The sequence below is a fragment of the Chanos chanos genome, chromosome 1 (assembly GCF_902362185.1).
Source record: "Chanos chanos chromosome 1, fChaCha1.1, whole genome shotgun sequence".
NCBI classification, from domain to species: domain Eukaryota; kingdom Metazoa; phylum Chordata; class Actinopteri; order Gonorynchiformes; family Chanidae; genus Chanos; species Chanos chanos.
The window spans coordinates 24,769,620-24,787,820 of record NC_044495.1 but is presented as its reverse complement, the minus strand read 5'-3'; the positions used below and the strand labels follow the sequence as shown (position 1 = coordinate 24,787,820).

The 18,201-nt window shown below is 39.2% G+C and overlaps 1 protein-coding gene across 1 annotated transcript; it reads left to right on the top strand.

The window, feature by feature from the left end:
* The first annotated feature begins 9,667 nt into the window (after positions 1–9,667).
* On the top strand, positions 9,668–17,423 carry LOC115824168 (stimulated by retinoic acid gene 8 protein homolog). The gene is made up of 8 exons (XM_030788277.1): positions 9,668–9,823; positions 10,193–10,268; positions 10,567–10,648; positions 10,934–11,062; positions 12,109–12,382; positions 14,095–14,156; positions 16,702–16,813; positions 17,352–17,423. Exons 1-8 carry the CDS (start codon positions 9,668–9,670, stop codon positions 17,421–17,423), a joined length of 963 nt encoding a protein of 320 aa, XP_030644137.1.
* The last annotated feature ends 778 nt before the right edge of the window (positions 17,424–18,201 follow it).

The following is an 18,201-nucleotide window of genomic DNA, read 5'->3' as shown; positions in this document are numbered from 1 at the left end:
CCACCCCCACCCAGTGTCATCAAATACTCACAGAGGAAGCCAGCTGACATTAACATTTCAACCAGGGTGCCAACCTGTGCCAATTCACTTTTGATGTTTTTGATGTTTTGATGTTTTATACATGTATCCATGCCATATTTGGGTTCATTACATTCTGAGATGCTGGCAGAGATACTTGTATCGTTGAAAGAATAATAACTGTTTTAGTGCAGAAAAGATTACATAGAGAATAACTGTACAGTGAATATATCAGCAGTATCTTTGAGGACTGGTCTGCTTTGAGAACACAATCTATAGTTGTACGTTTTGCAGAGGACATATTCAAGCCCCAATCATGCTCTGTTAGTGAATGCTACACAGTATGTCTCAGGCATAGAAAAACCAAGAGCCAGGTCAGCCCAACAGTTACAATCTGGAAGACTATAAAACAACAAAGCATCTGCATGCATTGACAGTGCTTGCTGACTGTATTCAGTGTCATGACTATGCGTGATGCCATACTGATGCACATGCACCAATGCTTAGTATATATGATTTTAGTCTAGCTCCGTACTACATGTCATACATCTGTGTCAGGAGGGGGGGGGTCCTTCTCTCCCATGCTGCTGTGGCCTGTTTTTCAATTGTGCTTCCCCGCAAGGCAGAAGGTCTCTTCTGTGATTCCTTGTGGCTTCACAAGGAATGGAAACCTTCATCACGCTAATGTGCTCACTGAAGCAGGCAAAACTGGGGCAAAGCGAGGGATGGGGAAGAGCTGACAGAGAAGAAATAAGCAGGAGCAGAACGCAGTCGTGAGAGAGAGGAGGAACGGAAATGTACTGGAGGTGCCACAGCCAGAGGGAGTAGGAGGATTTGGATAGCAATGATGTGTGGGAGACATTGTGGGTGTCCTTGAGATGAGGGTGGCAGTTGACAAACCCTTTTTCAAATGTAAACTGAATGACGCCTTTCTGTTCTTCTATGAGGCAAGGAAACTAGACTGTTACTTCAGTTTCATGCTTGTCATTATAAAAAAAAGTGATTTTTTTTCCGTGGCAAAGAAGGAATCAACAAAAAGGATCTCAAATTAGTTAATCACATTAATGACAACAAGGAAAATATGGTTTAATGTTTCCAACCCACCCTGAATAACACAACAGCCACAACAGGAAACTGTCACCAATTACATATGCTAAAAATGAATCATTTGGATGCTTAATGGTGATGTAACTATTAGCTTGATTATTTTTAGAAATCGCACCACATCACAAAAGTAAAACAAAGCAAAAGTAATAAAAATGTCCATTTCTGATTAGGGCCTTCATTTGAATTTGAGTTTCTTAGGTGACTAAAATTCAAAGGTGTCAGCAGTACATAAGGTTATATGTTCATAAGGTTATATAGCTCTAATCTGAAACTCCAGCCCTGTTCACGTCTTCCCCCTTTTTGTGGCTAGATGGCAACATGGACTTGTGGGGGTTAAGGGCAGGCATTTGAAGGTCCCCTCCAGGCTTTAAGGCACTTAACATTAGCACAGACTGGTGGTAGCCCATAGTAAGGGCTTTACTTCGTGAACAAGGCCTGGAAGATAAGAGAGGAAATGGATGTAAGACCCCCAGCATTAAATTATAGTGTGGGCAAAGGATGTTTTCTTTGGACTCACTGACCCACGAGCGTAAAATAAAGAGGAGAGGCAGGACAGTGAGTCACTCTTATCAAATATGGGCCAGATGTGTTGTAAAAGGCTCCAGCGAGGCCTGCTGGAAGTGATAGCTTAACAAAGAGCTTGAATAAATGCTTTGAGGTTACCTAGTGTTTGCTTTCAAAAATACACTAAAGGATGTGCAGGACAGGTAGGAGCATTAAATTCAGCAACATATCTTTTAAAACACAGGAAACAGGCAGCCATTCAAAAAACTGTTTTTGTCTAAAGGTAGGAAGTTTAATAATACGTTTTAAATAACTTGTTTAAAAATGAAAGGATTAACTGACTAAATATGTAGACTTCATTGTATTCATAAGCAACATCATAATTATTGTCTATGTACACATTGTTCAGTTACTACCACATTTGTCTTTGCAATATTTTGTGAACACAGCTAAATGAGTGAAGTTTGCTGGCTTGAAGATCAGTTATTTGAGTGCGGATCGTCACTTGTTAGAGCTGCTAATCATATAAGGAAGAGGAAGTACACGAGAAAGAGGATGAGCGACAGAGGACACAAGCGTTTCTCTTGGGTGGATTTGGCATGGAAGGCCACTTGCATATGCTGCTGTGGATTATGCTGATCCAACTTAATGCCTAAGACGATGCAATCATTCATAACTACAGCTAGGCTCTGGGTTAGGCCTGGCAGTGCAGTGCACCCACCGGTCTCCTCATCACCATCTGCCACCGCCAGGCCGGATTAACTTCGAGGAAGATGGCAAAGGGTGGGGGGAGAGTGGGAGCCGCGTCTCTAATGCTACAGATGGTTTAAAGCTGAACGGTGTTGCTGACTGTAACAATGCCTCTGCAATGCCTGTCAGTTTGTTATTTTGATTTAAGTAGCACACTCCTCAGTCCTGCTCCTAAAGCTTCGCTAATATTAGTGAAGTCTAATATTTTGGCATGATTACATCTGACTTACTGATTGGCAGAGCAAATGTCTTGCTGTGAAAAATCGTTTCAAAAGTCAGTATATGTGTTCTACCCCTATATAAAAACCACATGCCATACAGTTAGAAAGACAGAAATTCAGCCCAGTATTAAGCTGCATCCTGAGGTCAATTTGATTGTATTTACTCCTTTGAAAGCATGTTTTTAAAGTCCTTGTTGTCATTTTTTGGTGCAACCACTATCATAAGCAATTGCAAACTAAAAGCAATAGCACAGAATTAGGAGTATGGTATAGCTAATCCCTAATGAAGTCCTCTATCAAACTTGACATTGAAGAAGCTAATTTTTTTTGTTCCCATGATAAGTATTGTATACTGAACCACAAATATCAAGTTACAGGTCAATGTCTTAGACATGCAAAATTTCAGATCTGTATGCATGTAACAGTCCCCATGCATCACTCATTCTGCCCTGGTCTCCACCAGCAAAGTGAACTACTCAGCACTGATCACTTGTACATGTTGTTTTCCTTTTTGCTCCATTAATTATATGGAAAAGGCACCAGTCTTGTAAAAAGACTATACAAGACATGTGCCTGATGCAGCGCTAGGAAGGGGTGTGCATCAGAGGCAACCGCTCTGGCTAACAACACAGCCTCCCACAGACTTCAGCAGGTCTGTCAGCTGGGATATTGGAAACGAGGACATTCTGGGAAATGGCTCAGCTGGCATGAGAGTCGACCACACAGACTCTGACACTCATATACACACCACTAACTCATGAATTGTTAATACCAGCTGTACTGATGAACTGCAGGGACTCTTGCTGTCTAGAAGTCTGAGGTTGACTTAAGACTGTGTTAAATTCCCAGAGCAATTCAATAAATAATATCAAGATAGACTGCCTTATGTCTGAAATAAGAATTAGGGGTTTGGTGGATTCTTTTATAATCAGTCATGTTGTCTTACCAAGCACAATTCATAGATACTCGTGTCAAAATTATAAAATATGACCAGTGATTGAAAATTAACACCACCTTAACCTGTTTTTTTTCTTTCTCCTTCTTTCTGTCTCCTAAACAGGTCCCAGAATGGGGGAATACACAAGAATCACAGCCATCAGGACAGCAGTCTCTATTCTTCCATGAAAGAAGCTCAAAATCTAACAAGATTCTTTTTGGAAACCTGTGCCTTTGTCTGACCCCACAGTACCATTTGATCTCAAAACACAGAATCATGGGACTTAAACCACCCTGAAACTTTGGACTGTTGCTGTAGATGACTGGGGTTCCAGCACTCCCCTCGAAATAACTAAGCAGAGACTGACTGTGGTTCATTGGGCTTCTGGTTGCCCTCTCTACAAACTTTGCAGGGAACATTGACCATGACATGAACATTATAAAGTCCAACCTTCTATGTTGAATATTTAGATAATACAACGTGCTAGTGATTTACTTCATATTGGAAGAAATCCCTCTCTGTGCAATATCAGTTGATTAGTGTGAAGTTGTCATGTGGATGTAGATTTTGGATGACTTTGCTCAGTCTATTTTTGTAATGCGGTTTCCTGATTTCTATTTTTCTATAATGATCCATTCATTTGGGGCATGAAACCCTAGGCACACTTAAAGACAAACTTCTTTTAGACACTGTCTTTATCCCTTCACAAAGAAATTGCCTCCTCTTCTAATCAGTGCAAAAGCCATAATCTCTGCCATCATGAAGGGTGGTTTTATTTGGTCATGAGATCACCATTATCTACTGTAATTGCGTCCTTTATCGTGCCCAGTTGGAGCACATGTTCATCATAAAGTGGGGCAGTGGACATGTGTGTGTTTTGCTTTCTTACATCAGGTTTGTGACATTAACTGGAGTAGTTAGTCGTTCTTAACCTTTGTGTGGCCTGCTCTTCTTGGCTAACGTTCAGTTTTGTACAGTTTCCTGCATATCAGAGAATTATTGGTGTGTGTATACATGTATGACTGTGTGTTTGGATGGAGGTTTACTGATAGACTGTTGACTATATTTTGACCTAACTTCTTCACCTTCTGTTGTGAATAAGTGAAATCTTTATCCCTTAAGCTGCTATCCTTGTACTGTGTGGTCTGGAAAAGATCCAGCCTTACTCCTGAAGAACAAGTATCCTGCATGTATTCTTAATGCATCGATGACTCACTCCATACCTCATATGAGATGTTAACAAATTACAGGTTACTCTCATTTGCTCTGTATGTGTTTTTGCATGTTGCATTTAATCAAAGTCCCTAAATGAACAACTCTCATTATATTGACAAAATTATAAAACTTTTAGGACCATATCATTAAATCATTCCATGACTTCTTACAAACCAAAGTTTACTGAATATCAGAAGTCAAGCTATAGATAAGATGACATAATGGCAAACTTTAGCTCAACATAACTGAGACAATCTTGACTACAGAAGAGCAACTCATTTTATTTTGCTGAAATTATGTCATAGCCTATTTAATATACTCTCCTGGAAATTATATTGATTTGTGTGTTTTGGGGCTGAATTTTATTTCAGACAGAACCATTTCAACTTATGAAGACAATTTCCATAGACATGTCACTGAGTTCAATGGATTATTATCAGACATGGCCATCCATCGAGACATGGGTTGTAAAGCCAGGTGTAAATGGACGTACTTAGAGCTGTCCACTTGTGATCAGATCACCAAAATTGGATCTTAATGCAAGGTGTAAACAGGGCCTATGACAATATAAATTGCATTTCTAATGTTTTACCTGTGCCTGTAAGCCACCAATCGTTTCTTTGCTACAGGTCTTGTTTCATGGTGGTCCCATGATAGATTTTGAAAGAAACAGTAAACGAGTCATAATTATGATGCACAAAGAAAGTCATAAGAAGAAACTGATCCTCCTATAAAACATATCAATTAGTACTTAATCCAGGGTATGCTGCGTTTGTTACTCTTTCTTCCTTTCCCCAGGCCTTGTCTTCAGTGCTTGCAGAGTGAGAGAACTATGTTTGTGAAACTGCATCTGTCTGGGAAATACCTTTTATGACCCCTTATATGACAAGCTGCCAAATTGGTCTGAAGCCAAAATTACAATGTTCCTTATATGTGGTTTAAGTGTTTCATTTGTTAAACCTAATCCCTTTAAATGTACATTGTGTTTTTAAGGAAAATCCTATTTGTTGAACTGTTAATATCTTCAAATACTACTATGAGATATGAGTCATAAGATAAAATGAAATAAACTTTAAAAAGTGGTTATTTGTGTATCATCTTGATATCATAAAAACTTCTTTACAGTGTGAAATATTGTGGGAAATCATTGCTCCTCATGTTTCCACCAAGTAGCATTCAAGGCAGTAAGGTCAAGGAACAGTAAATTAAGCATGTCTTCAAGGGTAACTTCAGTAGCTGTCTGGTGTTAAAGGGAAATGTCATTTAAACTTTTAGTTCAAATATAAAACACGACTCCATACCTCTAGGTGATATAAGGAGAATGTTGCCTGTGTCACTGACTGAGAGGGAAAGATGCAGGCAACAGCATAAACACAATCAAAATAATTGTAATGCTCAGAGGGAGGCCATTGAATCCTGCTTAGACATTACTTTTTATCAGTCATTAATGAGGGACTGACCTCAAGAGAAAAAAATAACGTAAACACGATTTCCAAGTTGTTCGTGTTTAACCATGTAAATGTGCAGCTCTCCAAGCGTGCTGTTTGCTAACCATTTGTTATCTGACTAAATCATAAATAAAAACACATCTCCGTGCTGAGACTCAAATTATACTCTTTTGGTAGGTGTATTCTGGAAGAAAACTTAGAGACCTCCTGGCATACTTCAATGTGGTGACATAGTAGTGTAAAGAAGTGGCATTTGAGCTCATGTTCACAGTTTAGTGAATTGAGAAGAAATTGGACTGTCTGCAAGGGTGATTAAGTACCTTACCAAGCAAGGATCTATAGGATAACATTCTCCTTTAAATTTTGGAAATAGAAATTTTTGAGCTGTTTTGAGCTGTATGAGTTTGCTGTTGCTATATTGGTAATAATTACGAGTATGCTATTATTGCTGGAGTTACAGTAGACACAGAAGTTGGAAACAGAGGCTTTTTTACACTGCCTGACAGCGGTATTCAACAAAACAGGATCTCTCAGTTAGATACTAGAAATTTGTCCAGTTAAAGTGAATTCCAGTAAGGATTGCTATATAACATTTAACTGCCCCAGACCTTTTTTATACAGTACATTAGAGCACTATGAAGAAGAAGAAGAAGAAGAAGAAGAAGAAGTAGAAGAAGAAAAAGAAGAAGCTTTTTTGTATGGCACTTTTTTTCAACACACAGTTTACAAAGTGTTTTAGACAGAATGGCAGTTATAAAAAGAGAAATGAGAAGTAAAATTAGAATAAACAGAAATAAGACATACTGAGAGAAATTAAAGCCAATACAAACATGTGGTTAAGAACACAATACATTGAAAAAAGAAAAGCAATTTACAACAGCACCAAGTTAAAAGCAATCTTAAACAGATGGTGTTTTAAGATTCTTTTTAAAAGTGTCTGGTGAATCCATAGCTCTAAGGTTTTCTGGGAGGGAGCACCACACTATGGGGCCAAAGTAACGAAAAGCTGACTCTTCACTCTTTAGTTTTGGAAAACACTAGCTGATTGCTGTTGGCATATCTGAGAGATTAGACACATATCTCACATATCTCTAAGGCAGAGAGAGGCAAGACCAAAGACATTAAAAACTAATAGAAGAATTTAGAATCAGCCCTACAAGATACAGGTAACCAATGGAGAAATCTGAGTGTCGAAGTGTTGTGGTCTCTCATTCTGGTGCAAAAGACTACTGAACTCACTGATGCTACTTGAGGTTTGGGAATATGAGAGTAAACTTTGTGAAAATCTAATTACTGGAAATATCAATCCAGAATGTGAGCAGGTAGTTTCATTGCAAACAGTTCTGAATAAAAGGGTTGTAGGTTATTACACCTAAATATGCATGTGTGTAAAATGTTACAAATAATACAGAGTGTTCTACAAATCAGTAGAAAACAGTCACATGACTAAATGAGTTACTCATTATCCTGTATGACACCTGGCAAATTTCTACCTGGTGGCACCAGATCAGGCCTCCATTCATAGGCCATGAGCAATCACTGGATGGTCTCAGCCCAATTTAACATCCCGTGAGAGATTCTGAAGAGGCACCTTCAACAGCATTTTGTAGTATCATCAACCAAACACCAAGTGATGGACAAAGGACACTAGAACCACTCAAGACATTTTCAGATGCTTGTAGAAAATATTGCAACACACGTTTAAGCTGTTCTGGTCGCTTGTGGTTACCTAGTGTCCTGTCAAACACTTAATGTTGATGTTATTTTGGCAGTTACCTCTGTGTTAGAATTAAAGCTACTGTCTGTCTGTCTGTCTGTCAAAACATTTATGGTTGAATACTGTGAAACCTCCGGGCTATAACGCTCTGTCTTCAATCACACTCCACTGCTTAGAGTCAACGAAACAGATGTGCCCTTCCGTGGAGAAAAGGGAATATATCGCGTGTCACGATAGATCGCGTGAAACTTAGACCATAGTGTATATTTTATCAAGTCACATCGTTATGTGTTAGTTTGTTCAAAAATTGCTTGTAGTAATAAAGTGGAGTGTAACATTATTCATGCTTCACTTTTCAACGGGTAGTTTAGGAGCATCTCATTTGAATGGAAGACTTGCACCCAGTGCATTGCTCCCTCTGGCCATATCAGGTTTAACGAAACTCAAGGGTATCCACAAGGACGGCTTGTGAAATTTTAATAAGTTAATGGAGTCTTATATCACAGCTGAACATGGCTATATGTCGCATTCATGTCATTTTAATGTTGAAAATCACGAACTTCAAACACACTTCGCGCAGCTAGTGCGAAGACAGAGAAGTAACCAATCACAGCGATCGCTGAACGTCAGGAGAGTAGATTGGCTGAAGTGTGATCTTCGCAGCACTTTCTTCTGCGCCAGCCAAATTCTCCTTTAATACAATGCAAGATAGCGATAGCCTACTAGACAGAGAAAAAAAAATATTTATAGACTTAGATTTTCTAGATTTAAGGCACAACTTCATTTTGGAATCAAAACTGAAGTGTGTGTTCGATCTACATTTTGCTTCTGGGTTTTATCTGCCGAGTATTTCATATCTGAATTACCGAAGGTAAACAGTATGTATCTATGTTATGTTACAGTCAATAATCTAAATCAAGGCCAAAACCACCTTCTACTAAACTGAAACTACTGATTCTAATGAGTCATTCGTTTTGCTAGCAGTGCAAGCTAATAGACTAACTACTAGCTCATCATGATCTCCACTAGTTAGCTAATTAGCGAACTAAGTAGCTAATTCGGTCGATCGCTAGCATTACCCAGCAAATGAGAAACACTAGGCATGATGAACGAAAGACGATCGCTTGGCTCAAATTGTAATTTACGGTGCCGGTTATGTGTAATTTGAGGTTTCTGCGATTTTCTCTGGTGTTCAATTGTACTAAAGGTCCCTCTACTCTTGGCAGACAATTTGTTCTCTAATTGCCGGGACGTCTTGGATATCGCGACAATTAAGCTACTACGTCTTTTTTTCCTATGGTAGTAGGATAAGATAAATTCAATTGATGCTCTTGAGATATAGTTTAGGTATATCACAAACAATATATTGCTTGTTAAAATGTAGTATTCTTGTCACCTATGAACCATACGAAAGACAGACAGATAGATAGATAGATAGATAGATAGATAGATAGATAGATAGATAGATAAGTAATTAAATAAAAATTGGGGGAAAATGCAGCCGGTCATTTTTACCCCAAAATCTCATAATCCTTTCCCCAAAGAAAGCTCATCTATGGTGTATTTAAAGAAAAATCATGAAATTCTTTTATGAGCATACATGCGGACCCATGTAATACTTAATCATTTATTTATTAATATACTAACAGCTCTTACACGCATTCAAATTGGCTTGTTGATTCGGGAACCTCTGAGGTAAGCCATGCGTTCTTTCAAAAGTGTGACCATTTTATCTGTCCAGCAGACAGAAATGGCTGAACATGGACGAATCAAGAGGAAGGGTGCTGCTGACCAGCAGAGGGAGCGGAGAAGAGCTCTGCAGGCCCGACACCGCGCCACCCTGGCCAGTCTCTTTGAGTCCCTTAAAAATGTGGTGTGTCCCTTCATCAATAAGACCCCTGCCAAGGTACTCAAGTCTAACATCTAAGATGTCAAAACTCTAATTTGATGCATACTTTCATGTAACAAAGTTGTACAATCAGATTTGTACATTACAAATATTACACTTCCCTAGATACCTTTGACCAAACTTTGCTCATTCTTGTATGAACATGATGTTACCAGAAGAGAAATGGGAATGTTCTAATCCAGTGCTGGTATCTCTAGACCCTTAGTTGTGATAACCTAAAAAATCAGAGTAACAGTGTCAGTACTGTGGTACTGATGAGACCTCTACAGAGTGTTGTATGTTACAACACTGATCTAAATAGGTTACAACTCTCTGAAGTCATTGATGCAATGGCTGTTCCTGTAATCATGTAATTTTGTCCATCAGTGGAAGATCCTTGACCATGCCAAAGGCTTTCTTCATGAGAAGGAGGCCTACCTCAACCAGTTACTCATGTTGAAGGGTAAGGAGCCAATGTTTCTCAGCTCCTGCCCTGTTATAACTAAAGCGCACTAAAATAACTTGTTCAGCATATTCACTTCATTACCATGATCATTTTTAGTTTCATTAGATGTGAAAGCAAAAATGTCTTCTAGGTGGGTACACAGGACGGAGGTTGGGAAACTCTGAAAAAAAAACAACAAAAAAAACCCCAGTCATTTCCTGAATGTTTAGATTTGCTGAAAATGCAAACTAGTTAAATTGAATTGCACTCATATTTTAAAATAGTAGGAAGTCTTCCCTCTTTTTGACTTTTTCAGAAACTTACTTCGTAAATGATGATGGACCCAGCACTCTGGAGGAAGTGCGAGAACAATACAAGATGCTATTCTCCAACTGCCGGTATGTGTCTGTTACTACAAAACTGTGCCAGCAGAGGGCAGCAACAATTCACGAAAAACTTTGAGCAGCATGTAACTGATGGAAACCTAAAGACAAAATTGTACAGTTTGTTACCTCTTACAACCTATGAGTATATGTTTCTTTAATTTAATATTATCAGTCTAAACAGTTATTTTTTCCTAGTATATAAATGTTTTGTTTGAGTCTACCTGAAGGTGCCACCATATAACAAAAACACAAGTGTCTCCCCAGCAGTCCTCCTTTGGCAAGAAGGCACAGTGACAGAGTTGAAGTAGCTGATGCTGGTGGAGATTCAGACAGTAGTCAGGAAGTTTTGTCTCAAGAGCCAGAGGATGAACTATCACAATCTCAGTCCTTCTCACTGTCTCTCCCAGACATCCAAGAGTTTGATGGGTGGGTGCTGCACCAAGTTAAAAGTGATTGCCTGTCATATTATCTGGGGTGTGGGTGGCAGTTATTTGTTTACTTCTGTCTGAACTGGTTAACTGAGGGTAAGACATTTAGAATATTGCCTGGGGTGTGCTAGCACAATGAGCTTGTTTATCAGTGGTATTGGATAGCTTTCCACACACATCCATTATTGATTTCCACTGATTTAAATTATGGCCACAAGTGATTCAGTTATATATTGCCTGTGATTTCAAGTCATTAATGTAGGTAATTATCTAAAGAGACGCTTAATGTACGTGCACCAAACAACAACATGCAGGAAATAAATTACTTTTACCATTTAGAACATTAATATGTTCGTTCATTCGCATAAACATACAGAAGGTATGGCTCTTGAATGTATTTTCTTTTACTTACACATCGTTTTTGAGGACATTTGAGGACATTTCTATTTTTGTCCTGACAGCTCTGATGAATCGTTGCACCGCAGTGCTGCAGCACTTTTGCACAACTTTGCATAACTCTAATCATGAAACTATAGAGTTATCAAGCTGTCCCATTCTTGTAGAGCCTGGGATCCCATGGAGAGATTCATTTTTTTCTTTTGGCCTTACACAAGACAGAATAATGAAGACACTGAGAGATATGTACATATACTGAAAAAATCTATGATCAGTGCCTTTGAGGTCCAGAAGTGAGGAATGACACTTCTCTGTTGCTGATGTCACCCAGTATTAGTATTAGTCTGTATTTGTCACCTCTTGACAAAATTTTGTTTTGTTTTTTTTTTAAATCAATGCAAGAATCCACAGAGGACAGGGTGTGTTTAAATCCACATTACCATCATGTTCCTCTTATCTGGCAGTGACTCAACTACTGCACTCTAAAAATAGCTCTCTTTACCTAACTCTCCTACACATTTGTAACTGTAGGAGTTATGTTATAGAAAAAGATTGAGGCAGAAAGCTAAATCCTTATATTTTTATTATATGGGCTTTTAATCTTTGCAGTAACTGTCAGAGGTAAAACTTGTTGTGTTTTTTTGGCAGGTACTTATTTTTTTACAGGCATACCCTGGAGCTCCTGCTCCACGGTGGAATACTTGCTCCAGACCAGATGGGTCTGCCAGTGGTAGCAGAGGCTATTCAAGGCCTGTGGAACAGCTTACCACCGGAGCGCAGGACCTCTGTCCGGCCCTACACCCTGGAGGATAACTGCCTTTCCTGGACATTGTCCACAGATAACCCCCTCTGGCCAGACACACCTCAAAACCCCTCCCAACTATACAGCCAGGAAGTATCAGGATCTTCCACCTTTAAGGAGGTAAGCAGCCTGATTCCCAGAAGTCATTCTGTTCTGGCTTTGAAATCTGAGACAAGACATCCGTGAGCCCTCTAGCTGAATAGAGGGGTTGTTTGGATTAAGAGAAGGACTCTGTGCATAAGCAGGGTCCTCTCTGCAGGTTCTTGTCTGATGTGAAAGCTGTTTATTTTTGCCTGGAGCTGAGATGCTGTGTCACATAACAGCAGAAGGCCTTTCACCAGAGGACAAGCGATTTCTAGTTCTTTCTGGAAAGAGGTTTGTTCCCAGGACAGATTCCATCACTTAATCCTCCTCACAGAGGAGGAGGCCAGAAAGAAGCCATCTAGCAGGACATCTCTAAATAGGGAAGAGAATAGACTTATTTCATTTAAAGACCTGGCTGATTCCAGAGGAAGGCTGTGTGTATGAGGCTAAAATGTAATAAGGACCCAAATGTAATAACTTCTAAAATTATGGGTAGGTTGTTAAATTTTGGGCTTGATGGGGAGGTCCAAAATGTAATAACATCTCAAAATGTAATAACTGCCAATTATGTAATAAAACATCATTTTATAATGCTAATAATTTAATAGCCAGTAATGTAATAACCTTTTGGCCAATAATATAATAGATTCATTTGCAAGTTAGTAGATTATTGGCTTTGTAACCATTGTTTAATAAATAATGTCATAACACGAATCCGTAATGTAATAATACTCAGGTAAAAGAGGTCAAACACTTCAGGTTACTTAAAGAGCATACTAGGTGATAGGTGGTTTACATGACCTGTAGGAGTGTTTTACACAACATGGAACAGTTGTGTTTCTTGTCAAGATTTAAGTACTCAGGTAATGGATCTCTACTGTAAATCCAGACGAGAAATGGATTTTGCAGTTCACTTAAAAAGTTGCATGTCTGTGCTAATTGTGAACTTGATGATCTACAGGTTGGCATGGAGCAGTTTCTTGGCTCGGCTTGGATTTGATTGGCCAGATGATTGAGAATTATTGTGTGTAATGGATAAGGAGGTCTGGAGGGTTATATTCAGACCATATGCCACATTTAAACCAATTGTGTTTCCTCCCCATGGCCCTGCGAACATTTACATTTATTTGAACTAAAGTGAGATTAAATTAAAATGAGATTTCTCAAGTTTGATAGATTTTCGCATGTTTTATTAACCACTGTTTCAAACTTTAAGCTTTTGGCCTGTTTATGTGTTATTGTCTTAGCATATTATGATTTTGTGTTATGCCGTTATTCTTAAAAAAGAAAAAAGGAGAAAAAAATATTCACTAAGCCAACAATGATGTAACGGGTTATTACGTTATTGCTCAAATGTTATAATATTATTGACGTAAGATTTTATTACATTTTTGATCATTACATTATTGCCTTTGTTGTTGTTTTTTCGTTTTATTAGATATTTTGGAGCTATTACATTATTGGTTGTTACTACACTTTGGGCCCCTACACCAAACCAATAATGTCATAACCTGCTCATAATGTCATATCTTATCACATTTTGGGCATCTAAGCCAAGCCCAAAGTATAGTAGCCTGCCCATAATGTTATAGGTTACCACATTTCAGCATCCCATATCAATCTTTGTGTGTGTGTGTGTGTTTGTGTGTATGCATGCAAAATTAATCAAATATTTAATTAGTGTGTGGAATCACTCTTCAGTCTCAAAGTTTCACGAAAATTTCTTAACTCTCAATTCATTTTGTCAGGATATGCTTCAAGATGCATTTGATGTAGTTCAGAGAGACATGGACATCAGATCTGTAGACAGGTAAAACTATTTTACCAGTATTTTACCAGTTTTTTTCATTTATGGCTACTTTTCCACACTTTTAGTGCATTAGCACTACTTGTCTGTCAGTACATTTGTTTTGCTGAGACCATTTGCAGTTGTAAATGTATGGATGTGCGCTGTAGATTTTCAAAATAAATGCCTTTTCAATTTATCTCCAACTCAGAACATTACAAATGTGGACACGTCTTTGTCAATAGTTTTCCATCATGGGTTGCTTTTGCAACTGAATTATTTTGAATCAATTAACTAAATAACACCAAAATTTATTAAATTATTGTAGTTCTATTATATTAACAAAATAAAAAAAATCAGTTTATCAGTGGACCCTGGGCCCTGAGTACATACTGACAGATTATCCCTATACTTTTGTTTCAGCCAGATTTGTTTTTATTGTGATACATTTAAGCAGTCGGTTGTTTTTATTCAGAGTGTATATAAGCAATCTAACTGAACAGGCGACAAGTCTGAAGATCGTTGTGGGTTTTTTTTTTTCCTCCACCCGCAGTATGCCAGTTAAAAAGTGATGTTACGAATCACCTTGGGTTCTTGTAATGAAGATGATGAAATAGGAAAGAAATGGGTTCTGAATGTACAGGCTTAGGTGCTGTGTGATTGAAAAACACAATGGCTTTTGTTTGGAGCTGAGGTTGTGGATGAAACTTTGGGACAAGGGCGGTGATTTCATCCAGTGACAGACCCTGACATGAACACACTAGAGTGTTCTGTGGTTTCGCATGAGAAATGTTTGGTGAAATGCACCTTTGGGGAGCAGAGAAGCTGGTGTGGAGTGACAGAGGCAGGTGGACGCACCATCCTAGAGGGCGAGAACAGTCTCCTCACGTAGCGCTCTAATCGAGAGTGTCTGGACCGTCCCAATTGGAGCAATCAATCACAGTCAGAAGGCTGCCCTTCCAGGATGGGTGCAGAGCTTTCCCCATAAACACAGGCTGCATACTACATACCAACACATATTCACCCACACAAATACACCTGTTCAGACACTGTGCCATGCGTCTATACCTGTTATTTTTCACACACATTCATTTACGTTTGAAGTCATGCAGGTAAACATTGTCCACTCGTATGTAATCATTGTTGCATGTGTAGGGTGTGAAAATGATAAAGCAGTTTATCGTAAATGTAGGTTCTACGTCATACTCTAATAGTTCAGAACCCACAGTTCTTTTTCCAACAATCAGAAAACACTTGTCATAAATTATAACTCTCAGAAACGAGGAAAAAGTAGTATATTTAGGCATTTCTAATTGAGTTGTATAAATGCATGTCATGTGTTTAAAAGGTGTAGCCTACTTAGTTGCTGCACTTAAAAGCTCACTGACAGTGAAAAGCAGCACAATTGGGAGGCTAGAGTGAATTCATGATAGTTAAAATATTAGTAGAGTCAGTCACACACCACGGAAAGCAGTTTTGTTGAAAGGCATTTAAATGAACAGGATAAATAATTTATTTAACACTGTCCTTTCATAATGAGTGTGGCCTGTATTACCAAGGCAACGTGAGCACACACTCATCTGCATAATGTGGAGTGCAGGTCTTTTGGTCCATCTACCTTTCATTTCTAATGATCATCATGTAGAATGTGCCATACTGATTGGCGTTTTCTAGTTTAAGAACAGACAGAAGGCTGCATTATCCCTAATTAGTTCAGTGACAAGGTTACAGAAGTTGGAGGAATTGAGAGCATGGGGAAGTTACTAAGAATGCATCATTAGGAGCTGAACTTTGCCCAATCCATGAGAAAATTTGTTTTAATTGCACTTACAAACAAATGGCCAGGGAGCTGGCTACTATAGCGTCCTTTCACCTCCCCCCCCACCGAACTCCCTGAACCCCCGCCCCCCGCCCAGGCCAATGGAGGCCGATCAATGTCCCGTTCCTCCAGCCACACATCCTTGCTAATCTTTCCCTTCCACATCATGGGTGGGCGATAAGGAGAGATTGATCTCCCTTGACGCTTGTCACTGCCCTAAACCCCTGGCTTGAGTCTGCGGCCCAGAGTCGCACCAGTTGCTGCTGGAGACTGGCAGGCAATCTTGCCATAACTCAGACAGGGTAATCAGCCTATTGCATTGTCCCCATGGAGAGGGATTTATACCCAGTCAGGGAGAGGCAGTGGCACAGAGCAGAGTCTCAGATAAAGCCACAAAAATCTGTTAATCACCACACACACAGACCTTGGCTTTTGGATCCCATATCTTCGAAAATTGCACCAATGTGCATTCAGTGTCACTCAAATAGCACACAACATCTCACAATGGAATGTTTCTTTGCTGTGATTTATAGACAGTCTTATCTGTTGTACTCACTTTCCATAACACATCTCCCTCGCACAGTGTCTGCAGCTTCTTACTACCACATGTCATGGATCCCTCCTTGTGGCACGTATCTTTTTACAGAAGTTCTTATAATACATGCATTACTAACCTACTTAGAGTCTTTCAGCCTTCCTGTGTTACTGCTCTGCCAGAAGGAAACAACATTCACTGTTCTCTGTCAACAGCCAGGAAATCCAGCCCCTCCACTTTGGGGATGGCGAGAAGCTAAAGGAAATCTACAATGACGTCACATGCTTCATCAGGAGTCAGATGTCTGAGGGGCTGGAGTTGACACAGGTAGAGGTGGGTATTGATGATAAGATACTATCCTAGAAGTAAGTGAACTGTCACATACTGTTACTAAAGACATCTGCGTTTTCCTCACAATGTTTTATATTAACTACAGTCTGATGAAATCTGTTCATTTTACAAGACTGAGTAATTAAACATTGCGAGTGTTCATCCTCAGCTGTTTGCAAAATATATGCCTAGAAATACAAAATAGCAGGCTGATAATATAGAATGCAGTGTTGAAGATAAGGTTCCCAGGAGAAGGTACGTAATGTATATAACAGATAACCATTACAGAACTGTAAAATGGACAGCATGGGACTGCCTGTGTTAGTAATATTTATGTTGTTTAGTGATGTTGACACACAGCAAGTGAAGCAGTAAGTCCTTTGAGGATGAAACACATTTTATCATTATCGGGTTCAGTAACAGAGGGAGTGTGTATACAGCTTACACTGAGAAACACAGTAATAATGAAGAGTCAGTGTTTTGGAGCTCAGCTCCCATTGGACTGAATGAACTCTGTCTGTTATTTGTGCTGCAGGAGCTGTGCCAACAGGCAGACTATGACGAGCTCTTTCTGAAGTGTACAGAGAGCTTTGATGAGGACCTGTGAAGTCCAGTGGAACACACTTTTGTTGCCTAGATTTGTCAAACATTTAACACTACTTGTTTATTGTTAAGACACCTTTGGCGTGGGCAGAATTTGTTGTACTACAATATTAATGGAAGCTAACTGTATGTGTCGATTTTTTCAGGCCGTGAGTTGTCAAAGATTCTATGTTTGGCTTCCAAGTTAAGATTCTGTCTATGTTTGGCTTCCAGGTTGAAAGATTCTCTGCATATGTTTGGATTCCAGGTTAAATGATTCTCTGTATGGCTTCCAATTAAAAAAGTAATTTAACAGTTATTGACTGTAACAAACTATGAATGGTATAATCTAATTTTAATAAGTACCTTATTTTAATATTTTAAAATTAGTCATTTCCTGTCAGGCTTTTAAGAGAATGTCATAAGAAGTATTTATTTCTCAGTGTTGGGCACATTTATCAGTATTTAATGCTATAGTGCACCTGGATGTGTTCAGACTACTGCAGAAGGTGCCCAGGTGGTGTAGTGGTAAATTAAACTGTGTGTGGTAGCTACTTCCAATCTCAGCAATGCTGCCAGCTGGGTCAGGCATCGCAAAGAACAAAACTGGCTCTGTCAGACGGACATGGGGGCTCCTCCCGTCACCGCGCTTCAGCGGCTCCTAGCGTCAGCGGGATGCTTATACAATTGCAGGCGTGAGCTGTAGCGCGAGTTAAAAAAAGAAAGAAAAAAAAAACCTACTGCAGAAGTCAGTATAGCATGACAGACTGTGACAATTCAATCATTGCATTCATAGGGCACAG

Coding starts and splice junctions, on each gene's coding strand:
- LOC115824168 (XM_030788277.1), top strand. CDS start 9,668: ATGGCTGAACATGGACGAATCAAGAGGAAGGGTGCTGCTGACCAGCAG. Junction 9,824..10,192: donor TCAATAAGACCCCTGCCAAG/GTACTCAAGTCT, acceptor TTTGTCCATCAG/TGGAAGATCCTTGACCATGC. Junction 10,269..10,566: donor CCAGTTACTCATGTTGAAGG/GTAAGGAGCCAA, acceptor TGACTTTTTCAG/AAACTTACTTCGTAAATGAT.